General features: G+C 47.0%; 8 protein-coding genes across 8 annotated transcripts; 4 read left to right on the top strand and 4 right to left on the bottom strand.

Annotated features, from left to right (window-relative positions):
- Window positions 1-505: 505 nt before the first annotated feature.
- BT62DRAFT_938695 (heme oxygenase-like protein) lies at window positions 506-2,246 on the bottom strand. Its single transcript, XM_043187590.1, has 7 exons — window positions 1,980-2,246; window positions 1,697-1,927; window positions 1,480-1,643; window positions 1,128-1,421; window positions 1,035-1,077; window positions 904-978; window positions 506-844 (listed from the first exon to the last, which is right to left on the bottom strand). Exons 2-7 carry the CDS (start codon window positions 1,776-1,778, stop codon window positions 708-710), a joined length of 795 nt encoding a protein of 264 aa, XP_043033210.1. The 5' UTR covers window positions 1,779-1,927; window positions 1,980-2,246; the 3' UTR covers window positions 506-707.
- A 2,537-nt stretch (window positions 2,247-4,783) lies between these two features.
- BT62DRAFT_692920 (uncharacterized protein) lies at window positions 4,784-5,919 on the top strand. The gene is made up of 7 exons (XM_043181895.1): window positions 4,784-4,917; window positions 4,972-5,139; window positions 5,194-5,246; window positions 5,323-5,332; window positions 5,438-5,538; window positions 5,594-5,759; window positions 5,819-5,919. The coding sequence occupies exons 1-6, from the start codon at window positions 4,906-4,908 to the stop codon at window positions 5,751-5,753; spliced, it is 504 nt and encodes a 167-aa protein (XP_043033209.1). The 5' UTR covers window positions 4,784-4,905; the 3' UTR covers window positions 5,754-5,759; window positions 5,819-5,919.
- A 1,645-nt stretch (window positions 5,920-7,564) lies between these two features.
- On the top strand, window positions 7,565-10,169 carry BT62DRAFT_924534 (uncharacterized protein; the record flags this gene model as incomplete). Its single annotated transcript, XM_043184623.1, has 9 exons — window positions 7,565-7,606; window positions 7,773-7,891; window positions 8,072-8,212; window positions 8,244-8,347; window positions 8,379-8,471; window positions 8,672-8,765; window positions 8,827-8,969; window positions 9,056-9,432; window positions 9,933-10,169. The coding sequence occupies 9 exons, from the start codon at window positions 7,565-7,567 to the stop codon at window positions 10,167-10,169; spliced, it is 1,350 nt and encodes a 449-aa protein (XP_043033208.1).
- Window positions 10,170-11,406: 1,237 nt separating this feature from the next.
- Window positions 11,407-14,166, top strand: BT62DRAFT_692815 (P-loop containing nucleoside triphosphate hydrolase protein). Its single transcript, XM_043181894.1, has 11 exons — window positions 11,407-11,507; window positions 11,562-11,854; window positions 11,910-12,016; window positions 12,065-12,129; window positions 12,186-12,218; window positions 12,272-12,481; window positions 12,532-12,651; window positions 12,711-12,832; window positions 12,882-13,666; window positions 13,721-13,909; window positions 13,961-14,166. The coding sequence occupies exons 2-11, from the start codon at window positions 11,573-11,575 to the stop codon at window positions 14,082-14,084; spliced, it is 2,037 nt and encodes a 678-aa protein (XP_043033207.1). The 5' UTR covers window positions 11,407-11,507; window positions 11,562-11,572; the 3' UTR covers window positions 14,085-14,166.
- Window positions 14,167-14,519: 353 nt separating this feature from the next.
- On the bottom strand, window positions 14,520-14,849 carry BT62DRAFT_875400 (uncharacterized protein; the record flags this gene model as incomplete). Its single annotated transcript, XM_043182542.1, has 1 exon — window positions 14,520-14,849. A coding segment is annotated over one exon (330 nt), but the record flags the coding sequence as incomplete, so codon positions are not given.
- Window positions 14,850-16,183: 1,334 nt separating this feature from the next.
- BT62DRAFT_912766 (general substrate transporter) lies at window positions 16,184-18,795 on the bottom strand (the record flags this gene model as incomplete). The annotated part of the gene is made up of 19 exons (XM_043183868.1): window positions 16,184-16,303; window positions 16,357-16,505; window positions 16,559-16,596; window positions 16,648-16,765; window positions 16,821-16,923; window positions 16,974-17,016; window positions 17,075-17,145; window positions 17,205-17,231; window positions 17,337-17,365; window positions 17,422-17,512; window positions 17,568-17,702; window positions 17,757-17,865; window positions 17,919-18,025; window positions 18,075-18,149; window positions 18,201-18,227; window positions 18,277-18,328; window positions 18,378-18,427; window positions 18,482-18,583; window positions 18,634-18,795. 19 exons carry the CDS (start codon window positions 18,793-18,795, stop codon window positions 16,184-16,186), a joined length of 1,608 nt encoding a protein of 535 aa, XP_043033205.1.
- A 481-nt stretch (window positions 18,796-19,276) lies between these two features.
- BT62DRAFT_938691 (glycoside hydrolase family 3 protein) lies at window positions 19,277-23,118 on the top strand. The gene is made up of 14 exons (XM_043187589.1): window positions 19,277-19,541; window positions 19,591-19,821; window positions 19,874-20,209; window positions 20,256-20,368; window positions 20,420-20,559; window positions 20,617-20,696; window positions 20,749-20,772; window positions 20,824-20,945; window positions 20,992-22,066; window positions 22,113-22,228; window positions 22,274-22,395; window positions 22,449-22,503; window positions 22,551-22,709; window positions 22,759-23,118. The coding sequence occupies exons 1-14, from the start codon at window positions 19,439-19,441 to the stop codon at window positions 23,008-23,010; spliced, it is 2,928 nt and encodes a 975-aa protein (XP_043033204.1). The 5' UTR covers window positions 19,277-19,438; the 3' UTR covers window positions 23,011-23,118.
- Window positions 23,005-26,705, bottom strand: BT62DRAFT_938690 (glycoside hydrolase family 92 protein). The gene is made up of 22 exons (XM_043187588.1): window positions 26,397-26,705; window positions 26,279-26,337; window positions 26,150-26,224; window positions 25,986-26,097; window positions 25,715-25,933; window positions 25,505-25,660; window positions 25,200-25,453; window positions 25,112-25,142; window positions 24,996-25,057; window positions 24,806-24,942; window positions 24,733-24,752; window positions 24,647-24,680; window positions 24,463-24,593; window positions 24,343-24,410; window positions 24,218-24,286; window positions 24,074-24,163; window positions 23,886-24,023; window positions 23,754-23,840; window positions 23,559-23,706; window positions 23,507-23,512; window positions 23,280-23,452; window positions 23,005-23,231 (listed from the first exon to the last, which is right to left on the bottom strand). Exons 1-22 carry the CDS (start codon window positions 26,503-26,505, stop codon window positions 23,073-23,075), a joined length of 2,337 nt encoding a protein of 778 aa, XP_043033203.1. The 5' UTR covers window positions 26,506-26,705; the 3' UTR covers window positions 23,005-23,072.
- Between the last annotated feature and the right edge of the window lie 280 nt (window positions 26,706-26,985).

Genomic DNA, 26,985 nt, shown 5'->3' with positions numbered 1-26,985 from the left:
GTGCGACCTGGGAGGCGGAGGGAGATTATGTAGGGATTAGAAACATCATTCTTCATGTCGCACTCGAAGTAAAGAAAAACATGCTCGCCCACTCACCTTTCCATCCCGAACTCTTGCTGGACGGCCTATGTCACGTTCTACAGAGAAGAAGAGTTATCACAGCCCCGAATTCAAAAAGGAGAGTACAAATCGATAGATAACGTCCTAGAATTGCGAGCACTTGGAGATCAGAGAGGATGGTGGTCGAGGGGAGGAAATCACAGATTTCGTTAACATGTTTGGAATCGAGAGACACCTTGTTTGTCTTGAAAACAGTGCCTCGAATTGTTTGATATCTCATCAAGGACTTGACCTCACTGGTGACAGAAATCCTACGGCTGTGTGGTTTCGAATTGCAATCGTCTGGCATATTCAAAATAATTCATGACATGACTGTGGATCCCAAGCCTTCCGAATGGCTTGAGGGCGCCTGGAAATCGAGAAAACGGTACACTCATGTCGATGACACGCAAAGAAGAAGCCAAGATCAAAGTTGTTTACTACATATGAAACTTGTTATACACTGACTACGAGAATACTCTGTTGATTTCTAGCGTGTTGAAGCTAGAGTCACCTTGATTGACCGCGAGACGAATGACGGTGGTGCGTATGTAGGTGGAAGGGAAGGGAAAATATAGTCTCAAGGGGATGGCGAAGCTATACCCTCCTCAAGACTGGTACCACTCCTCTCTCAGCCCTGCTTGGAAAAATGCGGACTCGAACGCCAACGCTTGATGAAATGAAGCGTTCCATTTCTCCCAGTTCGCAGGACTTTCATAGCGTGAACGTAAGGTTTCCAGATATTCTAAAAAACTTGATTCTCAGAAATATGAATACCAGGGGGAAGATAAAGCTGACACTCACCGGAGATCTTGACCGCCGAACTGTTGCCGATGTTCTGTTGGAACCAGTAATTGTAGAAAAATGTATTATTTACACCTAAAGATCTTAGTTCAGCCAACAATCTTTCCCGTTCGAATTTTGACGATGCAAACCAGGTCCTGAGTTCTGCAACTTTTCCGCAATCTTGTACCATCCCTGCTCACTTTGTCAGCTCAAGGGTGTTTATTGTACAGAAATACACTCACATAAATGCACGGAATCGCCCTGACATAATTAGAGAAAGAATCATCCGTGATGGCAGACAATTCCTCCCAACTTGTATACCCCCACATTGACGGTGCAGGCCTCAAGCTCGCTACATCGTCTGCAGTAACATTCATGCCAGTGGTGAGGTCGTCGTAGCTATCGTTCACGTAGCCCACATTCCTAGTCACGTTGACGACCAATTCTTGCAAACCTTCCTTGGTGTGAGTTATCGGCTCCTGCAGGCCACGATAGTTGATGAACCGGACATATTCAATCAAATAGAGATAGTCTTGCTGCATGTCACGTCGACAGTCAATTGGATGTCAAGAGAGCTGGTAAGAGTTATCGTACCTCAGCATAACCTCGGTATTTGTCATTAAAGTCAGATGCAGAGGAGTTATAGCCGAGCGCGCAGAATTCATTGTTCAGGAAATTATCCCATGCTTGCTGGTTCCAAGTAATGAGTTGGTCGATAATTGTAGGTGCTTCCTGCATCAAAACAGGAGTGCGGTCGACTATGGTGTATGGATTAAATTAAATTTGCGCTGAGAGTAAGTCAAAGACAAACTGTCAAGGGTCACGGGTTCGACGTTGAACAGGACTACTTGCGATGCCAAGGCACCTAAGATGGCAGCAGCACGGCGGGTCATACCGATAGAGGAACCTGGAAGAGGCAGACGGATAGGGCGCGATACAACGTATGTCTTTGGGAGGCCCTTTCTGAGTGAAGAATGATTTGGTTTTAAGCCAAATCTGCAGCCTCGAAGTGGTGGAGCAATATCAATGAATCTCCTGCAAGCTAACGTTCATCGGTGAGACGAAATCACCAGTGCGACAATACAGTATATCACCTTGCCATTTCCCTGGTCTTCCTCGGAGTCAAATCTCTCCTAACAAAACGTAAGTCATCTGTCGTTTTCTCGGGGAAATCAATGGCCTTCCCTTCCCTTCCTCAGAATCGAGTCACTCCTAATAATTTTTGCGCTCCAAATGAGATGGTAAGGAATCCGTCTGGTAGCTCTGAATCTCCATGCCAACTCTCGTCATTAAGCACATTCACCGGTGAGAAAAACACTTCAAGTGACTGCTAGTTCTGGATGAGAGGCAATTCAACGAAGTCGACGGAGGAATAGCAGAATACCATCTACGGTAAAATGAAGCCTCCGGTAATACCATTTCATGCTAAGGCGTAGCGTAGCGCTAAACCACAGGTGAAGTTCCACTGATGGCTACTTGAAGAATGAAGACTTCCCGCCACTCGGTCTTTTGATATAAATAAATTCCCTCTATAAAATTAGATCTTGAAGTCCATATAGAGACATTGAATCGAAGGTGTCGATGGGTGAAAAACTAATTATCAGCATGGGCTGGAACCTGTGACAACAGAATCCATGAGTTGTACCTGAATGGGCAGAGAAAAGACCACAAGACCACGTACGAGACCCATTCATTATACTATGACCAATTCACCGCGCTAGGACAAGGTCGCAACTATAACGACATCGTGCGGGAGCATTGACATCCCAGGATCCACTCGCGACGTCTACCATTCTGCTCCCACTTCTGCCTCTTTTCTCCACCTTGTATACGCTGCCCTGGCGTGAGGCCCAAGATACTTCAGTGTCAAGAAATCCATTTCTATAGGACTGGACCATATGAAGATGATGGCCATACCATATGAGACTAGAAGCAGTGGCAATACGCTGTGGATGGATCCGAGTATAATGTCGAAGAAACGAAATAGATCATTTGACACCGGGCATGAGTGTTCCACAGGGGAAATCAAGGCTCGAAGTCCCCACAGAGAGATCCGAACTGAGTAGGTCACGCAGAGCTAGCAATAGGAGATGAACTAACAGCTTCCAAATCAAAGAATTTAAGGTTTCATACCGGAGTAATATCTTTCCGTGTACTATACAACGGTCCACATCTTCTATCAATTGACAGTAAAGAATGGAAGCTGTCGCCGGTGACTTAGATTCACAGTTGAATTGAAAACACGCTTGCACTAATGCCGAAGTGACCAAAAAGCGGTTTTCCGATCTCCAGAAGGTCCAGAGTAAAGGATGGATTGGTACAGGTGACCTTCAGGGGTATTGGAAAATCGAAGGTGGGGTTACCCACGCATGCAGTCGCTTCTGTACTCTCGAATACCGGACACCGCTTGCCACACTAAAGGAAGGAAATACCGAACGAGGCTCGGTCAGCAAAGGATATTACATAGAGCGCCCTGTAAGACACCTGAACTCAGAGGGTGAGTGACATCGCTGAAGGGGAGAAAGGCACATCATAAAGAAGCAACGAGAACCAGAGATACAGTTGGAGATACACATGTCAAAAAGCGAAGAATACCCTGATACCCTCAGTGTACACTTCGTCAAAGATAATAGTCTCGTCGACGAGTAGCAGCAAATAGTTCTCCAGATTCCGATCAGTGGTTTGTCCCATCTAAGAAAATCAGGAGGAACAGCCAAGCCTGGAAGAAAACGTGAAGATTGAAGCTGAGAAGATATTACACAGTGTGATGATCAGATTTATCGTTATTTGCTCAGCAGGAGACGGATTTGGACAACTGGACAAAGCAACGCGTGACGCCACAGACGTGACGCGTCTGTTTGCGTTTGTTGTCATTACAAGTTTTCTTACAATGATGACCCCAGTGGCGCCCAGCCTTATATTTGTTTCAATAGTGAATATATACAATAAAATTGAATCTATGTAGCCCTTACCTTCGGGGACTGGTAAGGCGATGGAATAGGCTTCATGCGCAAACGGAAGGATGTGGGGATTACGGTGTTGTGCTGCATCCTCAGACTGTTCGTATTCGTATCCTTTGCTTTCCCATATGCTATTACTCCTGATCACTCTTTTTCGACTAGCCTCGGAGTCGCCGTCGCAAGACCGAACGACGAGCATGCTTAATACCGATACGTTATACTCACAGTATTAGTGGAATCATGGGATGTTTGTTGGCGATGACGATCCAACGGCACGCTACAGACGTGCTCTTATGTGTAGTGATTGAAGCGGAGATTGACTTCGTACATGTGTTTGAGCCCAGAGTCAGTAGCAACCCGACGTGACGCGTCTGCTTGCATATGTTGTTTTGCAACGTCGTCGCCCTTGCCCTCTTTCTTTCCCGCCACCATGACCGCAACTAGCCTATTCTGAACGATCCTCCGTCCCCTTTGACTGCTTAATTCATAGAATAATTTTCAGCGACCAAAGCATGGAATGGAAGGTTCGAAAATATGTCGCCCATACCAGTATGCTGTGAAGAAGAGTACGTGTCTGTCATGGTTTGCATGCGCTCGATACTGACTTCGTTTTCATCTTAGCGCCACCCAAGCAACCTCACTATGCGGAACGAAACCAAATCTTCTTGCGACCAATATAGAATTGAGCAAAATGACATGCAGTATCCAAGAGGCGTCTGGAAATTTTTTTTAAGGGTACGCCATAGAATGAATATTATTTTGACCTTGACTAATCTTCCTACAGCTATTTCCTTGTTCGCCTGCCAAAAATCCAATACCAAGGTGTTCGGTGCGGCGAGATGCAGTTACGGAGATTGTGAAATATGTAAGGTATTGTTGCCGCATAATTTATCTCCAAAGTTAAATGTTAATCTTTTTACATTCTACCCATTTCTTAGATATAACAGCTGCACGAAACCGGGCTTTGAGGAAAAATCTCATCTACACAAAGAGCATAAAACAAACGACTAGGCAACAATCTTCCGAGAGCTTGTTATGACTTGAGCCAGAATAGCGTCCGATGGAGGTCCATGTCAGTGTTTCGTATGTTGATTCTTTCAGTGCACGTTGACTTTTTACCTTGTAGCACGGCATGTTTTTAGTACAATTAGGCCCCAGGAAAGGTCGCACTGTAGGGAGTTTCCCCCACACTTTACGATTCCGATTCACAAGTGAAGATCCGACGTTCCGAAACCGCAGCAGGAGCGTACAGACATCCAAAGGAGAAGCGAGGCAGGCATGGAGGTATGCGTATGTAATATTTGTGTCACTCATGTCGCGTTGATATCCTTGCAACTCCGGAACTTAGCTGAGAACTGATGTGACGCAGCGCAAGGGTGCAGTAATTTGTGCGTACCCTAGGTAGGTCTATGGTCCGTCTTCCTTTGCTTGCTTCGCAACACCTTTGCTCATTCAGGCTATTCTCCGTAACCACCAGTCCGTCATGTGTTGCATCCCTATTGGTCATGAAGGCGTACCATGTTGCTGAGCACTGGACCTAGGTATGGAGCCTCGAGAGAAATGTTGCCGAAATTATGCTAATAGTTCTGCAGCGCTGCCTTCTCGCTTCCTCATATACGCGATCCAGAGCCGAATCTTTGTTTCAACCATCAGATATTCAGGAAGAGTGTTTGGTAATCGTCTTTAAAGATTGGTATGAGCTTATCTTGGTCCTCTTTTTTTGCGTCCCAGCCCTCAACTCCGTTTAGGCATAACTGTGGAATTAGCATACGCATGAGTACACGAAGTGAAGTGATGGTTTCTTCTTGTGAAAACGCACGTCGGAAGAGGGGATATGCGGCTTTCCTCTGTCTGTGGTGTCTTCCGAGCGAGCACCTAGCAATTCTTTATAATCAAAGTGTTAATTGATGGCAGGTTCGTAGACCTCGGCATATTGGCTGCTTTCCTCTTTTAATGTTGTCTTGCTTTTTCAGGTTACCCAGGCTGCTACTCATCTAGAGCATCGCCGTTGATGGATCACACTTGAGAAGCTCTTTTACGCTGTGAAATCCTGGGCGCACCTCTTAGCGGCAGCGATCATATCGGACCAAACCACTAGGTCGTCAAGGGGGGAACGAGGTCAGTGCAAGATCGCTTCATCATCGACCCCTTCGAAATTTCAATCTGGGTAATGGAGGTCCCCTTGAAACTGTGCCACCGACATTGACGCCGCTCTTGATCAAGCAGCCCTCCTCGCGATGAATGTGAGTGTCTGGCATGTTTCGCCTTTATTAAATACCGATGCGCAACTAGTCACGCTTTTGGGGGGGGGGGGGGGGGGGCTCGTATATCATCCCTGTCTATATATCTCTTAGTGGTGTGTTGGTTGGCCAACAACCGAGGACGGGGATCCCTGTTTCCTACCATAAACACGCTCATCTTCCCCGAAAACTGCCTTGGCATCTACAGAGATCTTTTCTTGTCATGTATCATGTCCGTGGAGACCGTAATCCATCAGATCCGGTGCCTAAAAGCACGACTCCGAGAATTCACCGAGACGTTGGTCCGGTCATTAAGCCCTATACGCGTCCCACCGACATCGTTCTTGAGGAAGTTGTGCGGAGATCAGAGCGCAGGAGGATTCAGGAGGCAGAATGAGGAAAGTGGACGGTCGTCAAAGTTTCGACCGCCACTGCATCAATACCACAACTCGTTCTTGTCTTCGTCGCCACACTCATCTCCGTGACCCCAAGACATCCTATAAGCTTTTCTTAGTATCATCCGTATTTGGCACTTCGGGCATTGCGAACGATATTTGGTGATTGCATATTGCGACAATTGAAATAGTGAACTTATGAAACTGCCGTAGACGGTCCCGAGAAAGAGACCATGACCTCGCAGGTCATCGTAGATGTAATCCACCTTCATCGAGCTCAGTGTTGATGGATGTGTGTCCTTCAGTACTAGGAACAATGCTGAGGAGACCTTTCCAGTCTGGTTGTGTCATCGGAGGGTCGTAACGATGGACGATATGGACTGCGGGAACACGTTTCTTTCTGTCGACGTTATTACGCAGAGTTCTGGTCGGCCAATTTTACCATGAACTATGACGCGGACGGTGCATCCGTAAAATTGAGAAGAAAGAATCTGTGCAAGTGTTGACGCGCCACGCAAACTGAAATTCGACGTGACACGTCTGCTTGCATGTATTGTTTCGCAATGCCATCACCAATTGGCTTGCCTTCTTTCCTACGACTATGATCGCAACAAGGCCTGGTACAACTTGATCTCATCACGCTTATATCCCAGATAATTTTGCCTCTATTTCAACTGCTCGATTCTCTTGCAACGGTTTTCAACGATCAGCGGAAGGTCGCAGTAGTGGTGGGTCCACAGCCCCGACATGGCAAGGGATGGAACAGAAGTTCGATAACGGGCTCGAGGACAGCTGTGAAGAGGAAGGAGTACGTGTCTGTGATGGTTTGCACGCGGTCGATACTGACCGAATTTTCGTCCTGGTCAAAGCAGCGTCAGTGTGCAAAACGAAAGTGAATCTTCTCGTCCACAATCTCGAATCTAGCACCCAGAGGCAATTCCAAGAGTCACGATAAATACGAAGATCTAAATCCGGGCATCGCAAAAATGCTTCAGCGGGACATAATCTGAGAGGTATGCCGCGAAGGAATATCATTTGGACACTGGTTAATCTTCATACAGCTGTTTCCTTCTTCCCTTTCGAAATGTCTAATGTCGACTGGATCTTAGTAGATGGATTTATCATTGTCCGCTAAATTGCAAGATATGGATACGGAATAAAGTATGGATGTCGTGTAATCTTCCATCGAAGCTTGGGCTGATGTTTTACCATTCTTGCCGCTGCTCAAATAAAGTATCATGGGATCAGTCACCCGGAATCGACCTTTTAAAGATGCTTCAAGCTTGCATTAGCGTTCTTGTACGACAGGCATAAGCAGACAAGCGAATTGTGGCTCCAAATTCGCGAGAATCTATCATCAATTAGTCATCTCCGCGACCATCGACGAGTTCGACGATGTAGGATGCTTCCGGTACGTGAATGGCTTTCATCTGCGGCTTCTTTTTCTCATTGTTTTAGTTTAGCCCTACGGAGATAGGTTTCCTAGGCTGGTGTCACGTCGGATAGACGTCCGGTCCTGTTGTGTATTTGTGCATCGATTCATCTTTCCCTTCGCTGCGTACATTGACTTCTTTACTTGTTCTTAGTTTAGTCACTGCCTAAGAAAGGCGGCACTGCAGAGCCCCGTTCCCACATCATACGCCGAAGATCCTGCGTTTAGAAACTGCGGAGGCTCCGCCGTAGCCGGAGCGTACAGATACCGAACGAAGGAAATCGACAACGGGGGGTATGCGTGAGTAATCTCTATGTCCATTATGTCATAGTAATATCCTTCCAGTCCGCGCCGAAGCCTTGAAAGGAGGGGACCTCGAGATTGGGCGCAAGAATTCTTTCCCTTGTAGAGAAGGACCGTATATGACTCAAGCAGGTCTATCTTTCGTCTTCCTTTCCTCGTTTAGGCCGTTCTTCGGAACCAGAAGTCCCTCGCACTGCATTCCTATTGGTCACAAAACTGTTCTGTTTTGTCAAGTTCTTAATTCTCGGCAGAGCAGGTACGGGAGCTTCACGAGCAGGTCCACTAAAATGTGTGCTAATACTCTGCAGGATCTAAGGAGAGGTCATCGCGTCGACCGTGGATGGGAGAACCTGCTACCGGGTAGTACGCTTATATTTCATCCGACTTTTCTTGCGTGCTAGTTCTCAAGTCCATTCAGATGATACTTCGGTAATGGCTTTCGTTCGCGGCGACTAGAACGATGTCTCTTTGCCAACGAGTATGTCGTCGGGGGTTTTTCTGACGTGCCGTTGTCTGAACGAGTGTCGAGCACGGCGTTCGTTCATTGCAGGTTCGTAGAACACGTTGTATTGATAACTGGTCTTGGTCTGATGTCGTCCCGTTCGTTCAAGACTTCCCATTGTCAACCCAGGCTACCACATCGCAGAGCTGCTTGGAGATGTGATGCCTGGGAGACTTTTCACGACTATTTCCGACGCTGAGGAGCATCTCATGGTGACAATGATCGTGTCAGACCACATAATCTCGGTCACCGGTCGACGATCCTTCTCAAACTCCAACAACCGAAGCCCCACTTGAAACTGAACTGTTGACATCGCTTGATGAAGCCGTTTGTCCTAGCAATGAATATGCCACCGCCTAATAGACATGGATTTCTCTTGGCCCGTCCATCATATGAACATAACCCCGCCTCCAATGGAGCATATATCCAACACACGGGCCTCCCGTTTCTCATCATGGACAAGAATATGTTCCAGTTCATATGCCACTATAGCGTCTACAGGGATATTTTCTTCGTCGTGCTTGAGACCCGCTACTACAAGTTTGATTCGAGAATTCACCGAGTGCCATCCCTCATAGGATGGAGGGAGAAGGTTGATGTCATCAATTCTTCAACTATCATTGCCTCGTCTCCACTCTTCTTCTTCGCTTCGTCTATGTCCCTTGTCCTCGCCCCGACCCTCATCTTCAGCGACGGAATTCTCTTTCGGCATCAGGTACCCGGCCGGCAACTTCTGATTGCCTGGGTGAAGCGACTTCTGCCGTGAAATCGTACTGTAAGCCGATGATGATAGTAGGCATGGGAACATCTCCAAGCAAATGAAACACCATGGTTTCTCGCACATGATGGCGACGATTCTCGGGTCGAGTTCTAACTAAGGGTATGCGCTCCTTTTAGACGAGCAACCGATGCGGGGATAAAAGATCCGGCGACCCAGGAATCTCTCCCAAGTCGCGGCAAGCAGCTTGCTCTTGTCGAGGAAGAAATATTTCGGGTCAAATAATTCAGGACTCTAGTAGAACGTTCGCGTTATACACGTTAGAATGTGATCAGACACTTGATGCACGATAGCTCAGGCTTTCAAATGATGAAGCCTGAGGCCCGAGCCTTCACCAAGTCAACCCTCAGAGCTCCGGCTCGGCTCGGGGCTTCAGGCCGTCCCTGTAAATCACCAATTCCAAAGTCCCTCGGTGCCTTTGATTTGATGCATATCAGGCGAGGAAGCATCTCCTTCAAGGGGGAACGTCCAACTTTGCGATTACTGTCACTGTGATAAATCCTCAGCATCTAATAACTTCAGGGAAAAGGCCCCTATATTGGGTGAAACCTCTTGGAACGTGGTGCATTGTTTTCCGCACTAAATCGGATGATATGGAAAAAATGAATCGGGAGGCGGGAGGCCGCGGGATCTTAGACGTCGGGGGGAACGGCATGCATCCGACCATGATCTGACGACGTCGATGATGAGTTCGAGGAGGGAATGAAGGGTTCATTTGTGAGATTAAAGGTGGTTAAGTAAGGAAACAACGGAATTTTGCTTGTTTGGAGGAGGGGTATGACGGAGGAAGGTAAGAGTTGAAGTTTCACGGTGGAATCCCTCTTTAATGTTATAGACCTTACGGATCTTTCCTCTGGCTCCCTCCAGACGGTTGATTAACGGGTATATACAAAGTAAAACTCTGAATGCAGAATAATGCCAAGCCAACAGTGTACACGCGGAGCCTTCATGTTCTTTGTGCAGCAAGATGAAATCCTTCCCTATGGTGCAGAAAATGAAAAGTGGTTTGTTCTTCGGCGTGTGTTTTGATAAGCCTATGAATCTGATTAATTTATCAGGACAACTTGAAGCGATGAGCATGGATCAAGAAGCCGACCCGTTTCACGCTGAGCGAAGAGACAGCCATTCGTTAGTAGATCTCCTTTCTTGGATATCGGACAGCTTCTTTTCAAGGCACATTAACATTAATAAGTACACGTCCAACCATGTAGGTCGGAAGGGGTGTGTTCCACGCTAAGAATAGTATGAACGCCATTCATCAACGGTCCCCACGGGGGAGATGCGGCGCTTCGCTTGCGGAATACTTCGCTGGAATCAACCAATTGTGCGGACTTCGCGCTTCATTCAGAGCTAGGAAAGACAATCGAGAACTGATATCACCGAGATATAATCCAGGTGTACCGGCGGGCAAGTTTCGATACTATTTTCCAAATATTTTCTAAGCTTTGCTTTCTCATCTACTCGGAAGACTCTTTGTGGGATATTTTTCAACAAAGCATGAGGCAGGAATAAGTTTTGCATATCAGAGGGTGGTTCGGATCCTGTGGTGATGTATCTCGGCACCGAGGCTCTGATGCCCCTGAAACTGCCTCACGTTAACGCCTTCGTCACAACACATCGAAATTTCAGGCGTGCTGCCCAGTTCCAATCTGCGCGGAACAACATTTCAACTCACAGTTAGTCACTATATACCCAATTTTCAACGACGACGATAATGCAGCATAAAGCGAATACCACTGCGCTTCTACTTTAAAACATTGCTTCTTATTCACAACCATTCACCAATGTTCAGGGAGTAGAAAAAGGCAAGTTTGATAATATTACTTTGCAACGCTTCCCTACCATTTACGGATGTTCTATCAATGATCATTCCTTGACTAGCGGCCACTTACTTCCATATACGCATGTCAGCGCTGTAACGTGGGGTAATACTGACACTTGATTCACTCCACGTATAGTTGTTGGAGATGGCCAGACATTACTAACCGCAGGTGGATAAATAGCAGTGTTCCGTGTGTCTCCCGCCTCAACTCAACACCCCCTTTTCACTGACAAGTATTCACCAGAGACGAGCAGTATGGTGGTAGAGTCGGTACCCCATCTTGCTGCCAAGGCCGACCAGAGACAACTAGAAACTATCACATTGGGAATTTGGAAGGTGTCTTCTCTCAAAAGCACCCCTTTCAACATTCGAAAACAGTTTTCGGACTTGGGATCTGCGTTTCCCTACTTCTTCCGTCTGGCCGTAGAAGTGTACACCCTCGAACCCGTGTTGGCGATCATGTTTGTGTTGAACAAACTGTGGAAGGGAGTCGAGGGCGCTTTACTTTTGTACTTTTCTAGTCGGATCCTACGGATCGTAGGGACTTTCTTATATCTTTGCATCTTTGTTACTTACAAGTTCTCCGGTATAGATCGAGATTGGCCTGGTGCAAGGGGCTCCAGACATGGTCGCAATCCTGAATGCGCTGACAGCACGTATTTCCTGCGTTGTGCTTGCAGCGATATTACAGTGGGCAAGGTTAGTCCCTATTTGTTTCTATGTCCCCCAAGCGCTTATGCGTCCCAGCGAGCAAGTGATCCCGACTCTTAAGACCCGGGTTACGACTCACTTTGAGCTGTATTTAATGCAAGGCAAGTGGACGCGTCACTGTCGTCCTGTAACTAACACGCGTATATCGTGCTTTTAGCCGAATTAAGGATAGACGTTCCCACTTCGCAAAGTGAGTTGTCTTCTCCCGCGTAGCACGCCAGCTTGTCATTAATTCCTTCTTAGAGCCACGCAGCAAATTTAAAGCGTCCTCTTACAACGCGTGGACTTCATTTGAGGGCATCGTCGAGTTTGTGACGCAAGTCATGAAAGCATTTAGCCAGTTCACCCTCATTCTACAAGCTTCCAATTCTACGGGTTCGTCTTTGTTCACTGCCCTGTGTGTCATGAAGCCGGTGTTCCTTGCACTGTCGCGTCGTTCACTGTGGGATATTCGTACGTCACTCCTGACTCCCTTCCTCATCTAGGTTGACATTTAATATCAGCGCATATTGTTTATACGGACAATGAGCATCGCAAACGTATGAAGGCATTGAATTTCATGACTTCCCCCGGTTATAGATCCGAGATTCTTGCAGGAGACTTGATCGGCTACATTATCAACGGTAATTACTTCCATCAAACTGTCTCTCCGATATTTCTGACGAATGACGTTTCGCAATAGAATATAGGAAAGCCGCTGCGCTGCTTGGCGGCCTCTCAGATGACTGGGCTCCCAATCAATATATGAACAGGAAGTCTCCAATGTGGCATGTCGTCACTGACTTGATGGGTGATCTACCGATGGTATGTCATTGCATGTTCTGATGCTCCAGTTTTGTTCATTAATTCCTAGGTATATTGCGCAATCGTGTCTATCCTTCACCCAGAAGAGCTATCTCTATCCTCGATCGCAATACTTCAACAATCCTCGCAGACCCTCGAATGGACCCTCCAAGTCCTTTCAATGAACGTAAACTCCTTCCGAAAACAGTACCAAGAGATCAAGAACGTCTACGATTCCGCCAAAACCTCGACCAAACTTCAAGATGGCAATGTATCTTATCCCAGGACCAGCAAAGACAAATACAAGGGAATGTCCTTTGAATTGCGAGACGTCTCTTTCACATATCCAGGTAGTCAAAACACCAAACCTACCCTATTCAACATCAACCTATCCATAGAATCCGGCCAGCTCGTCGTCATCGTCGGGGCGAACGGCAGCGGTAAATCCACCGTTCTTAAATTGCTTTCACGGTTCTACGATCCCTCTTCTGCACCCGATTCCATTCTCGTTGATGGCCTCCCGATCTCGCGGTACCGTATGCAGGATCTACGGCGGGCGACGGCGACGTTAACGCAGGACCACTCGCTCTTCCCTCTGTCACTGGGAGAGAATATCGGGTTGGGCTATGCAGAGAGGGCATGGGATGCGGGGATGGTCGACCGGGCTGCGGAGACGGGTGGGGCGACGCACTGTTTGCGAAAACTCCAGAAGGGGAAGAACACTAAGCTGGACATGGGCAACGAGGCGTATGGACACAACGTACCCGACGAACCGACCCATCCGTTGCAGGTTGAATTGGAGAAGCTTCAAAAGAACATCTCACTGTCGGGTGGAGAGACACAGAGGGTTGTAGCGTGGGTCTGTTTCTTTGGGGTATGACGGACCAATTAATCATTTTGATTGGATAGGGCAAGGACGTTCATGCGTCTCGAATCTGGGACTGTAAATTTCGTGGCGGTCGATGAACCGAGCTCGGCATTGGATCCTGAAGGGGAGGCTGCTTTGTTTCGCAATCTTATCAGAGTCCGCCAAGGGAAGACTATGATATTTGTCACGCACCGGTTTGGGCATTTGACGAAACATGCAGATCTCGTGGTGTAAGTCCCTTAGTGGGATGGATGTCAGACTGACTAACTTTCCCTCTGTAGGTGCATGAAAGACGGCACCATAGCTGAGGCTGGTACTCACGTAGAGCTAATTAGCAGGGACGGGGAGTACGCCAAACTGTACAACATACAAGCGAGTGCCTTTTTCAAGTCCGGGAGTACGTAACGTGCAAAGGCTCTGACGCTGTTTTGCACCCTTGCATTTGAACATGAGTACGTCAATGCCCAGGAAGTATATTTTAACGAGAATCATATTGGTAGACACACAAACATATAAGTATCTTCGTCGTATTTCCTTAATATATTATCGGCAAAATCTGTACTCACAATTAGCTCGTGCGTATTCTCCAAGTTTTTACACCTGTATCCCCCCACCACCTCTTGAATGCGCTCGCACGTGCGGTCGTAAAACTGCGCGGCCAGTGGTTGCGTGGCCTCTTCATCGCCTCGAGCAGACGAGAAGTGCAGGCATTCAAGATGGGGCCAAGCAGACAACAAATCAAGAGTTCGTGCCTGAGGAAAATGAATTTAGCGCTCCTGAGTGTCGTGTAAAATACGGTTCATCACATACAATAACATTATCGGAACCCTCAACGCTTGCATGAGGCAAATCGAGGGCCAGACGTAAAGCAGTCAATCCATTGCACTGCAGCAAAGCGGCCAGATGCTTCTCTTCGAAACACCAAGCGCCGGCGTAGGAGGGCCGGATGTACAGCTCTGTAAGCGTCTGCGCATGTGCAGGTAGGATGACATGGTAGAAGTCATCGGCGAAGCGTCGCTCCTCTTCATGTTCTACTTCCTCGACGTCAATGCTTACTGATAGCAAGTGTATTCCCGAATAAGACCTAAGATAGTCGAGAAGAGATCTGTTTACCCATGTAACAGATACCGATAGGAGTTCTAAGCCTTCGATGCAAGCGAGCTCCCAGAATTGGTTTGGGACTTCTATATCTAGAGTGAGAGTAGATAATGAGCGTAGATGGCGAAAGACACTAGGGAGCGAAGAGGCTGGCATGGTGAGCCCGCCGAGGGAAAGTTCTTTTAATGGGAGCTCGACTTCCGGAGGTACACGGGAAAGGAGCGTCTCGACGGAAGGATGTGAAGAGGATATATCATCGTAGTTTGTCACCGATAAATATGTAAGATTAGGACAGTTTCCCACTATATGGGGACAGAAATCCATTACGCGAAATCCGCCAAATGTGAATGTGATGAGATTTCGAAAGGCGGAAAAGGCAGTGGTGTGCGAGCAATCAGGATGCAGTTCGATGGTCACGTCTGTCAAATGACGACAGAGCAAGAATTTCTGCATGATTAAGTCGATAGCGCTTCTTCTGAGCGATCCTTGGGACCATCCTATCCAACTGCGACACATTGTCAAGTTTTTCAAATCACTGATAGTGCAACACATACCAGAGAGATCTCAATTGTATTAGTTTTGGAATAGCTCCGATGAGAAGCTTCTCGATAGCTTGAATTTTTCGTGCACGTTTTCGCGCCATGCGGTGCCAGACACGGCGGTATTTGTGATAGGGAAGGTCAAATGGTGATGCCAGCCGTAGAGTTTGGACGTATTTCCCCACATCAGTTTTCCCCAACGCGAGAGCTCTAAGCAGTGAAATAGAGGTGTAGTATTGATTGTCCATGTGGAGACATATCTCGATAGTTTCAAAGACGAACGGTGTAACGATATCTCGGAAGTATTTGCACGTGCCTCTGAGAGCTATCAGGTCGTCGTGATCCAGCTAATAGGTAAAACAGAGTCAGTTCCGGAGGTATTTCCTATGATTGCTACAAGCATTCGTACCTCGAGTGTAATGTCTTTCAGTATCTCAGGTGGAACCGCAGGGAGCATGGGAGTTTGAAGAGAAATGCCGACATGGTCAAAGTTCTAGTTCCGGATTATGCAATGTGTTCCGGTTACTGCCCCGGACGTACCGATCACAGGACTAGACTCTCGTTCCTGCTCGATTAAATGTGATGGAACGGGGGCCGCTTAGCATATTTGCCGCTAGGGCGGGCCCGGCAATTGACAGCTTGACATAATGATATGCAAACGGGGGCACAAGAGCGTCAATTATGACCTCTGAAAGATGCGTTAAAGGCAGAATTCAAAATCCATGGGACATTCTGCAAGTCAGAAAAGTCCAATATATATTGGTCGATTGGTGATTTGAAAGCAGCAAAAAATCATATATGTATCTTGTGAAAACGCGTACGGGTGTCCTTAATTATAACAGCAGAACCTTAACTTTAGCCGCTATATCATTCCAACACGTCAACATCACCCAAAGTTGTAACGGCAACTGTAATCTTCCGAGCGCTTGCCATAGCCGGCCACCTAGAATTGAAAACGTCGTCTAATTCTTCCAGCGTACGTCCACGCTACGAGGACATAATGAGGCCGAGCATAAAGCAATACTGATATCGTCACTCACGGTCTCCACACAGAACAGAAACCATAGGACGGACGCAATAAGATCCCATCCAACGAATACAAAATAATACTTCCATCCAAGACGCTCCAAGCCAACGCTATTTCCAAATGTGTTGATAAACCCGGCGACATTGGATATCAAGATATGGACTGCGCGAAATAGTGAGGTTGCGAATAGCAAGGAAGACGTCGCAGAAACTTACTTCCCATGCCTTTCGCTCGTATGTCCTGTCTCAAAACCCTATAGACCCTGCATAAGCAGCCACACATACTTCTAGAAGAGGGAACTCACTCAGCACAGTACAGCGCCTGCAGTGGGGTGTATGTAAAACTGTATATAACACCGAAGAGGAAAACCATGGCGATGGAAGCGTTGGCGCCAGCCGTGTTCACATTGTCTGATTTACCATCTGCAGAATTCCTTAAATATTGACCAGAAGACGGACAGGCTGGGGTTCGACGTACATGCAGATGATAAGGCGGCGACCATTGTTAACAACACCGCAAGGGTGAAAGCCCCAATATATAATCTCCTGCGACGCCCAAGACGGTCGGTCAATGCAGCACCCTTGAAAGGATGAGACTGAAGCTATGAGACGGGAGATGGAGATAGCATACGCCGAAAGCACCAAAAGCAGATAGAATTGAGTTTGCGAAATTACTGGAAAGGGAAGACCAGTCAGCCCAGGCGCAAACGGTCGAGGTTTGGTTAAACGTACTAGACAAGTTGCTGATGTTTTGATTTTACACCAGCGTTACTCATCAACGTAGGCAGGAAATATGTGATCAGCTGAAAGATCCATTATGGTCATTGAAAAGGCCGCGCAAGGATCAAGACCAACAACTTACCCCGTTCCCTGCAAGTTGTCCATTGACCTTTGCGTTGAATCCGGTTAAGATGATGGAAGAAACGATGGAAAGGATGACTTACACACTGAAAGACGTGTCAAATAAAGGTCATTATACAGGTCAACGGCGCACCATCAGAACAAGGCAAAGCATACGCCATCCTAAAGAAGAGTTCTATTAGAACCGACGTAGTGAAAAAGGTCCCAGATTGACGCACGACTATTCTTATCCCTAAATAGGCCGCTGTAATCCCAAAACGGTTCACGTTTCTTGACCGCTATCGCCTCCTGAAATTCCTTGAGTTGGAGCTGATTTTCTGCAGTCAAAGACGGCTACACGGATCACAGTAGGATATAAACCGACCTCAATCACCGGATTCGTCTTTCCATCATTGCTGTGGTAGCGAACAAGGACTTCCCTTGCTTTGTCCGGCTGACCCTTTTGGACGTACCACCGTGGACTTTCGGGGCAGAACCAGCAGCAGCACATAACTATAATCTGAATGTGCTATCAGAACAGCAAACAGACCCATGAGAACGATATCAGATTTACCGGGGGAAAAATCTGCAGCATCAGTGGAAGGCGCCAAGCCCATGTGCTGTTCATCTTCTGGGTGCCAACCATAGCTCCTGTGGCCGGAATACTTCCAATGAAGAAACATCTACGACGAACGTTGGTTTGATATAACAATATGGTCATCAAGGCATGGCATACGAGTTGTATAAGCCGCCGAGACGACCTCTCCATTGAGGAGGCGCCAATTCTGTAACCCAGGTTGGCGCGGCCGTTGTAGAAATGGAGATTCCGAACCCGAGAATGAACTGGAAAATGCATGAGTAATAACACGGAAACACAGATCCTTGCGCTCACCCGACCGCCCAAAAAAGCGCTCGTATTCTGTGCAGAGGCGATTATAGCAGCTCCGAGAAGGATGAAAAATCCGCCCTGATGATGGAGTAAGATGGGGGACGCTGGCATTAAATGGAAAGAGCTGACAGTGAACATTCCACCTCGTCGCCCCCACTAGAGTAAATAAATGTCAGATAAAATGCCTCAGACAGGTATTACGCACGATGTCACTAAGTGGACCTGCGAAAAATGCGCCAACGACATTTCCAACAATACTGATCATAAGGGTCAGTATGATGCATTGGGAAGAGATAGAGCCCATACTAAATCATGAATACAATTCCCGTTGATACGCCGACTTGTTCATAGCCGAACTAGGGGCCGTTACTACAAACCGAAGTGAACTGGGGGGAAGAAACAAGACATACGTAGTTCAAGTACTGGTCCATAGCATTAATTCCGCTCATCAAACTTCCATCGAATCCGGAAGATACGGCATTCAGGAATCCCACCATTACAACAAAATAGAGCTGTATTTGAGGTGAGTCTCTTTTGATAGGGATAAGCAAACATTGCGGACCTTGAACGCCCGCTTGCTCCTTGGATCCAATGAAGTGGTCTCTACAGCTTTTGAAAAATCGACATTGTAGGCTACATCGATCCGGCTGAGTGGAGGATTGTGGAGGTGAAGGGAGGGAGGTGTTCCCTTGATATCCTCATCAAAGAGGTCGCCTGTAGGCATGAAAGAACTAGACCTCTCCGAACAAGGTCCGCGAAGAATTATATCTGTTGATTTGATAGATAGGGCGAAAATCGGACCGTTCAGAGATAAGAGAATAGTGTACTTCTATGGGAATCACGAACGCTGATTAAGGATTTATATGGAGAACGGCACCTGGACCGACCTGAATGCATACTTTAATACACGGATGACTTCCGAATCAAATCATCATAGTATAAACCGGATCGTGGACCCGATTCACTTTAGATTAACCATGAGAAAAATTTGAGGAATTGAATGTTGTAGAACATTTGTCCTTACCGACTGATGAACGTCGTATGTATATTTGGAAGAGAACCGCAGGCGTTCCTGAATACTTCGCTCCGAGAAGTCATAGGGAAGACGGCTTCAACAGAAGGGACGCATGTGATGGTTCACATTCAAGTTGTGTTCCAGGCCCGAAATGGAAATCACCTTCGGAGACTCGGCCCGCGCCACCACACCACCACCAGCTACCACGAGCCAAGACTTGGCTTCGACTGTTCAGCGTTCATTATCTTTCTCTCACCTTCAGGAATCAACATAGAAGAAATTTATATCGTGTATATTATACGATACTCTTGAACGATACGTACGAGGTCTTCACTCGTGCACCTGGCACTTAATGCGGCCCGCGGCAGAAGAACTTGAAGGACCGTGGGACTACGAATCCGTCACCCATGATCTGTGGGGCACATTTTCGACTGTCTCGGTTGTCCAGGGGTGGTGTAAGTGGACGTTGTCTTTATTCTCAACCCTTCTTTTCACCCCTATAAGGGCTTAGAAAGTTTGTACAACCGGCCCTGCAAATGTTCAAGAACATGATCTCCAAGTGGATTACAAGTCTTTTTGCGATGGTATTCATCGTTCAGGCATCTTCGAATCAAGAAAAGGACGCGTTCCTCGACTCCCTTGTCAACGAAATGGCGATTCCTGAACTCGTCATGCAGCTCCATCTCATGTTTGCCGATAATGTTGTTGGGCCTATGTCAAAAAATGAGCTATATGGTACATAATTTATGCACTTAATTTAATTTCCGTGTGGCTAAGAATTCTACAGACTTTGCTATGCAATCTGCACCAACGGCCGGTATTGGCGTCATCCACGACTGGTATCCCACAGATCCAGAATATTATAATACACTCCAGAAGCTTAACCGCCACAAGAGCCGTCTTGGGATCCCGTTTATGCAACTAGGCGAATGTGTGCATGGTGTAGGATCATTCAAGCAGTCGATGTTTCCTCAGGCCATCGGAATGGGCACTAGCTTCGATCGACAAATGGTGTACCGGGTCGGGAGGGCCATTGGTGAAGAAGCGAGAGCTATAGGTATTCATGCATGTCTAGCACCTGTGCTTGATTTGGGGAAAGAACCGAGATGGGGACGAGTCCAGGGTAGTTTTTGTTTTCTCGATATCATGGGCTAATGAAAATTTCGCAGAGGATTGGGGAGAAGACTTTGTCCTTACGTCTCACATGGGGGTTGCGTTCGCTTCTGGATTGTCAAAGAACGGATCATGGAGCGATCCTGATGCTGTAGTTCCCGTTATGAAGGTATAGTACATTTTCTGTCCTGCGGGCGATTAGCTCATCGCATATATACAGCACTTTGCCGCACACGGAAGTCCGCATGGCGGAATAAATGCTGCCTCTTTCATGGGCCATGGAATGCGTCAGGTCATGATGGAGATGCTTGTGCCGTTTAAGGCTATTTTCGATCTTGGAGGAGCGAGAGGTGTCATGATGTAAGTGTTCATATATATCAAATTTAGCGCGATACTCCTGATTTAATCACACTATAGGGCATACCACGAATTGGATGAGATTCCTTCCCATGTACATCCATTACTATATGATGCATTGGAGGAGTGGGGTTTCGATGGTACGCTGATTATATAGTGTTTTTTATTCTAAATCTGATGCGTGCGGCGTAGGTTTTATCATGGCTGATGATACAGGTACCACATCCAAAGTATATAAATGTTGGATTAGCTGACCACTGACCAAAGGAATGATAATGCTGAATATACGACATACTGTGTCAAATTCACCCGCGGATACCATACAACAATGGTTCAACGCTGGCGGAAATCTGCAGTTCTATGATTACGATCTTCCAACGTACCTAAATGTGAGTTACCCCCACAGAACCTTATTCACATACTTAAGAGAAACAGTGCACTATTGATCTCATAAAGAACGGAACTGTGGCTGAATCCACTTTGCGGTCACATGCTCGAAGGATACTCAGTGTCAAATATGATCTCGGACTCTTCAATGATCCCTACATCCCCAAAGGCCTCGATTACAGGACTCTAACAGCCGACCATGTTTCTCTCACTCTTGACGCTGCCCGCCGATCTATTGTCCTTCTCGAGAACAAAAACGCGACGCTCCCCATCAAACCTGCGGAGCAAGGAATTTCTAAGATCGCACTCATCGGACCCTTTTCCGACATTCTCAACTATGGCGACTACTCAGGCTCCTGGGGTGAGTACCCTGTCGCCAATTCGAGCACCATCAGACAGGCGATGACGGGGTACCTCTCCGCCAACGTCAGTCTCGTGTCGAGCTGGGGCGCTGATACCTGGATGTACACTGCCCAACATGCCATACCAGGATACCATCTTTCCGTTAACGGCACTTCCGGTGGACTACTCGCTACATACTACTCTGATACCAATTTCACCCACGCAGTCTTCCAAGTACAGGAGCAGCCAAATCGGGACTGGGGACTCTACCCTCCCCTTGGCCTGCCTTCAAATAATTTTAGCGCGGTTTGGGAAGGTGAGCTCGAGGTACCGGTGGATGGGAGTGACGTGGAGGGATACATCGGAGTCGCAGTCTATGCAAACAATACGGGGCGGGTATATGTTGACGATGTCCTCGTCGCTCAGTCCGAGTTCTCAGACACTGGGACTGTCATGGGCGATATCCAGTCACTGAGCTATGTCCAAGTGAATGCGACGAGTACGCCACCTGGGGGCGCTCCGTTCACCTGGAAAGCCGGTGCGAGACATAAACTGAGGGTAGAGTTCCAAGCGTGGAATCTGTGGCAAAAGGTAGAGAATGTTAATTCGATCAACGCACAAGTGGACCTGTTTTGGAATTTAGTGGATCGGGAAGATGCAGTAGGAAAGGCTGTGGACATCGCATGTGAAGCAGACCTGGTGGTATTAGCCGTTGGTGCAAGCTGGAGTAGCGATGGAGAAAATGGAGATAGGGCTACCTTGGAATTGTCTGTGAATCAAAGTGGGTCTAATAAGCTTCCGTATACGTCGGTCTGATCTCTTGAAAGCCAAACTAGCTGACGCAATCTTCGCTTTGGGGAAGCCTGTAGTGCTGCTGCTAGAGGGCGGTCGGCCGTTTGCGATTCCAGAATATTATAGCAAGTCTGCCGCTGCCATCAATGCTGTTGGTGTTGGTGATATCGTCTTCGATCCCGACTGATGAGTTTAGTTCTTCCCAGGTCAATCGGGCGGACAAGCTATCGCGGATGTTTTATTTGGGGAATTCAATCCTGGGGGCAGAGTACCGTTGAGCGTGCCGTATGATGTAGCGCAGCTTCCCGTTTACTACAAGTGAGGATGGATTTTGTCCTTTGGTCGCCTCTTTTGCTGACTTGGGAATTTAGCTACAAATTTACGGATCACGCGATTAATTACACCGATCTGTATTCTTTTCCTACGGTATATTTGGTTCCATCTGGTTGATATACTGATAAATGTGCTTACAGTACTCATTCGGCTATGGCCTGTCGTATACGACGTTCTCTGTACAGAATTTCAATTCCACTTCTACCGGCGGAGTGAGGACGTTCGCCCCTGGTGAAACAATCACTTTCCGCGTGGAGGTGACCAACGAAGGGAATATTGCTGGTTCATATGTCGCTCAGGTATGAAGGACATTCCATTGATGCTCCCCTTGCTTACATGCCTCTGTAGGTCTATCTCTTAGTCCGAGTCTCCACCATCGTGCGCCCGCGGAAGCAGCTCGTCGCCTTTGACAGAGTTTATCTTGATGCAGGGCAGACAAAGGTGGCGACGATGGAGCTCGAAGTGGACAGGTATTTGAGAATTGTTAATAGGAGATACGAATGGGAGCTGGAGAGAGGAGAGTATGTTTTTGCGTTGCTTGAACATGGGGGTCCGGACGCAAATACGATGACCAATGTAACGATGCTTTGCCTGGGATAACTTGAAGGTAGACATAATATTTGCCCCGTCGGACGTATACATCAGTATGTAACAATAGTTAGTCAGTCATATCCTCCTGAAGATAAAGATGGCGGTAAACTCCCTCCGCAATTGACCTCTACGTCGTCTGTGAGCTCCAAAACCACCGTTGACGACGTCGTGAACACATCCCAATCCAGAAAGCAGGTTGATTTATATGGAATTTGGTTGACAGTTACGCTCTACATCGAGATTAGCAAAGCTCTGAGTAAAGGTAATTTCAAAGATACCTTGACATACATGCCGCTACCAAAGCCTTTGCTCACAATCTTGGTAGTGGAATTTAACAGGGGGTTAAAGAAGGATATCGTGGGGAAATACGGAGAAGAAAGAAGATATTGTTTTGTAGCCGGCAACGGATACATCCCGGCGAGGTAGAAGAAGACGTAGCTGCCCATTGCTCCTTTAAAAATGTGTTAATGGCAACAGCGACGGCTGTTCGGCCAAATGAACGCACCAGAATCTATCAGACCTCAGCTTCATGAAGTGATAAGGAAATATGGGCATACCATCGTTACCGGGTAAACCATTCAAAGACGTGTTGAAATATTTATGAATCGTCTCTCTTACGCGGCGCGCACTGTATCCAGGCTTGTCAGCATAGTGATACATAAAAGGTATCTGCTGTGACGGCTCGTCTGTCGAATCAAAGTAACCCTATCTAACAATGAAAGGTCCGATTAAATAATATGAAATGTACCTACGTTATCAAATATCCAGTCAAGTCGTCCGATGAACTTATCGACGCCTCCTTGCAGCTCTATGAGCGTGGCCGTGTCATGTGGGACATACTGCAGAAATGAGAATGATAATCGCGTTAAGGGCTCAAGGCGTACCTGAGAATATACGATAGGAGACGATTCATAGAATCCATCCCGGCGGATGGCATTCAGAAAGCATGTCGATCCTGTTGGATCGTGAATGCTACAGTGCCGGGGATCAGTGTAGTTCCACGTTCCATTTGCGAAGCGGGGCTGTTCATCCATCAGCAACCATCATGATAAGCAATTTGATGGGGACATACCTGGAAGAATCCGGAAATATCCTCTTCTATATCTGGGACATTGATATTCCCATTCCAAGAGTTCATGAAATTTCCTGCTCGGGAAGTATACTAGGCATGAGGACTTAGCTGTATGCTCGTGAAAGGAAGTACATGAAGTCAGACCTTTATAGCATCTTCGGTCTTGTCCAAATCCTTCGCTACCTGCGAGATAGAGAAATCGTCGAAAGCGTACTAATATCTTCCTTGTCGGCGCAGAAGGGCTGGGGGGAACTGTGAAAGAGACTCACCTCTATAGATCGCGAAACCTGTTTTGTGTTCGCGCCACCACGATACATAGTGTTTGAAGGAACGTAACCTTAGCAAAAAATCAGCCAGTAAGCCAGACCGACACATTGGGACATAGACACCGAACTCCTTCCACACGTCGGCTTGTCGGCCCTGAATGTTCCAATTTGGAGGGGTATTTTCTGCGTCAGCGAGAAGGGCGTTATACAGATCTTGGTCAGAAACACCCAAGGATGAGGTGTGGTTCTGATATCTTGTTATAGGTTAGGTCAGTCGTAGGCTTGGAAAATGGAAAGATTAACTGACTTGATGAAGAATTCTGCTAGGATGGGGTCACCATCTATAAGATATGAGAAACCTTTCGGCACGATGAAGATATTTTATGAACATACGACTGCCGCCTTGGACGAATCTTTGTTCCTCTTTATGTGAACGCAGAAAGGAAATGCACAGTAAAGAACGTACTGCTTTGTTCCCATTTCACGGCACTCAGGAAGCCAGCCCTCGTTCTTTTGAATATCGATCATCCCTCTAACTATAAGGGAAAACCTTTCGGGATCATGTAGCGACATGAGCGGAAAGAGGGTTCGATAGGTGTCCCACTGCAAAAGCAATGTCAGAGCAAAAGTCATGTCGCAAACAAGGAAACTCTGACATTACAATAAAACGAGTCATAATACGGCTCACTGGATGACCATCCAGGATTCTCACCCGTCACTAAAATAAATCGGTGAGTGGTTGTTAGGATGGTGGATGGAATATGCAGCTCACGATCCGCCGGAGCGATATGAGTCCGGTAAAGCTATTTTATCCCTTGTCAGGAAGACCATAGAGGATGGGAAATAAGAGGAACACGTACAGACGAGTACAGTAATGTCGTTGTATTATCATCCACGCCTTCAGTATCGACCTGTATTCGGCCCAGAATGTTTAGCCATTGCTCTTCGCTGTCCTGAAGGACCCTCTCAAAATCCCAATCCGCAATTTCTTGTTCCGCATTTTCACACGCCTGCTCCACAGTGAGCAACGAGATACCAATGCGTGCTAGAATGGTAGTGGGCCCAGATCCCGAGTTGGGAAACCCGACTAAACCACCGTGCTCGTACCCCCATGCTACAAAAGAAGTTGCTCGATAAACAAATCAAAGGAGACGCTGGCACTCACTGTAATAGTGCTGTTGGATATCTGTTCCCCAGAGATCGGGATAGTTGATCTTGTATGGACCGTATTCTACGGGCCCGCTGAATTCTCCTTTGAAGTCGACACATGCATAAGCATTGTAGCGAGCTATTCCAAACGAGTCGGCGAAGCTTCCACTAGCTATAGAAGTGTGAAAGGAATCTAAAAGGATGAAGGCTAGGAACAGAATCTGACCTGTCATGCGACCTGTCTCGGGGTCGATGAGCATTGTTATGTCATTGGTACTGACCTGCCCGTCGTTCGTAACATCCAGTAAGATCCTAGGTGTCGTAGATTCTTCGGGGAAGGTATATCGATGTAACGCCGTACGCCGCGTCGATGTAAGCTCTACTCTGATTGAGTTAGAGAGGTTAGTAGAAAAATAGCCTGGCGAGGCATAATCATCGACTGAACCTAATATTGAACTGTCGTCAGAAAATATGAATAACCCAAAAGTATTCCGAACCATCAGGTCGTATATGACGCAGTGTTTTCCTCGAATCGATAGTCGTAAGGCATTGCTCAAAGGCCGAACAGTTGTGAATGGGAAAAAGCTTGAAGTTCGATAAAGGGACTTGCTGTACACGAATTTCAGTGACCAGTCAGTAACGAGAAATCGAAATCGCCCACCCCTCCGGTCCCAGACTGATGTAGCTGAGAAAAACCTGTCACATTATATATGCCTTCACCGTCGTACCCTGCATGCTTTGTGTCGAAATGAGTTCTGGTCTGATTACCCGATATAAAGCAGCAGCTCACGTTTCCAGGAGAATCAGTGTCCATCCCTACTTTTACCATACCATGGGGAACCGTTGCACCTATCACATGTCTGATCAGTTCTCCAGATAGGCAGACAGTCAATCAATTGAAAATGAACCAGGAAAAGTATGCCCCCCATTGACGGTACCGATGAACAGATTCAGGTATTGGAGGGGGTCAGTAGCAGTCACCACAGATACGAGCCAGCTGTATAGTAGCAGCTTCATGGGTGCACAAAAGCGAGAAGAACATGGTCAGCTGATAGATTTACGACCCAGAGATTTCAAAGAGCTTCTTTTTCTGCCTTTTTGAGGCGACTCTCGTGTTATCCTAGGCAGCAGCGGGCCGCTCATGTTTACCGAAAATAAGAGCGAATTCCGATATAGAAAAAATACACAGCTGCCGTAGTAGTGTCCCTCCAGCCGGTGTCGACGTGAAAGTACATGTAAAAGACCCGAATTTCCAAATTTCCCCTTGATGCGATCATCACATGGCACCTCAAAGCGCTTCAAGTTCCAGCTGCTTTTCTTTAGCTTTTCTCTAGCTGGACATTTGAACTATTGTATTGTTCTTGGAATCAATGTAGATTGAAAGCTTCGCTATCGCCTTAAAAATATTTCTGCGTTCCGTTCTCAATGCTCGCCATGTTGTATCACGAATTTCCCGGGCCTCGATTCGAGTCAAATGGATCTCTGTCGTTTACCCAG

The sequence above is a fragment of the Guyanagaster necrorhizus genome (genome assembly GCF_019112545.1).
Source record: "Guyanagaster necrorhizus MCA 3950 unplaced genomic scaffold BT62scaffold_64, whole genome shotgun sequence".
Classification (NCBI taxonomy): domain Eukaryota; kingdom Fungi; phylum Basidiomycota; class Agaricomycetes; order Agaricales; family Physalacriaceae; genus Guyanagaster; species Guyanagaster necrorhizus.
This window is presented reverse-complemented; position numbering and strand designations above follow the sequence as displayed.

What these genes read in the sequence shown, in the direction of transcription:
- BT62DRAFT_938695 (XM_043187590.1), bottom strand. Translation starts at nt 1,778, where the DNA reads ATGACCCGCCGTGCTGCTGCCATCTTAGGTGCCTTGGCATCGCAAGTA. An exon ending in AATACCGAGGTTATGCTGAG is followed by an intron (nt 1,422 to 1,479) that starts GTACGATAACTC and finishes CGTGACATGCAG; the next exon opens with CAAGACTATCTCTATTTGAT. An exon ending in GGGCGATTCCGTGCATTTAT is followed by an intron (nt 1,078 to 1,127) that starts GTGAGTGTATTT and finishes CAAAGTGAGCAG; the next exon opens with GGATGGTACAAGATTGCGGA.
- BT62DRAFT_692920 (XM_043181895.1), top strand. An exon ending in AGGCATGGAGGTATGCGTAT is followed by an intron (nt 5,140 to 5,193) that starts GTAATATTTGTG and finishes TCCGGAACTTAG; the next exon opens with CTGAGAACTGATGTGACGCA. An exon ending in GTAATCGTCTTTAAAGATTG is followed by an intron (nt 5,539 to 5,593) that starts GTATGAGCTTAT and finishes AACTCCGTTTAG; the next exon opens with GCATAACTGTGGAATTAGCA.
- BT62DRAFT_692815 (XM_043181894.1), top strand. Translation starts at nt 11,573, where the DNA reads ATGGTGGTAGAGTCGGTACCCCATCTTGCTGCCAAGGCCGACCAGAGA. An exon ending in TGAGCTGTATTTAATGCAAG is followed by an intron (nt 12,130 to 12,185) that starts GCAAGTGGACGC and finishes TCGTGCTTTTAG; the next exon opens with CCGAATTAAGGATAGACGTT. An exon ending in AAACATGCAGATCTCGTGGT is followed by an intron (nt 13,910 to 13,960) that starts GTAAGTCCCTTA and finishes TTCCCTCTGTAG; the next exon opens with GTGCATGAAAGACGGCACCA.
- BT62DRAFT_938691 (XM_043187589.1), top strand. Translation starts at nt 19,439, where the DNA reads ATGCGGCCCGCGGCAGAAGAACTTGAAGGACCGTGGGACTACGAATCC. An exon ending in GAGATGGGGACGAGTCCAGG is followed by an intron (nt 20,210 to 20,255) that starts GTAGTTTTTGTT and finishes AAAATTTCGCAG; the next exon opens with AGGATTGGGGAGAAGACTTT. An exon ending in CTGCCGCTGCCATCAATGCT is followed by an intron (nt 22,229 to 22,273) that starts GTTGGTGTTGGT and finishes TGATGAGTTTAG; the next exon opens with TTCTTCCCAGGTCAATCGGG.
- BT62DRAFT_938690 (XM_043187588.1), bottom strand. Translation starts at nt 26,505, where the DNA reads ATGAAGCTGCTACTATACAGCTGGCTCGTATCTGTGGTGACTGCTACT. An exon ending in TCATATCGCTCCGGCGGATC is followed by an intron (nt 25,058 to 25,111) that starts GTGAGCTGCATA and finishes GATTTATTTTAG; the next exon opens with TGACGGGTGAGAATCCTGGA. An exon ending in GTAGCGGCATGTATGTCAAG is followed by an intron (nt 23,232 to 23,279) that starts GTATCTTTGAAA and finishes ATCTCGATGTAG; the next exon opens with AGCGTAACTGTCAACCAAAT.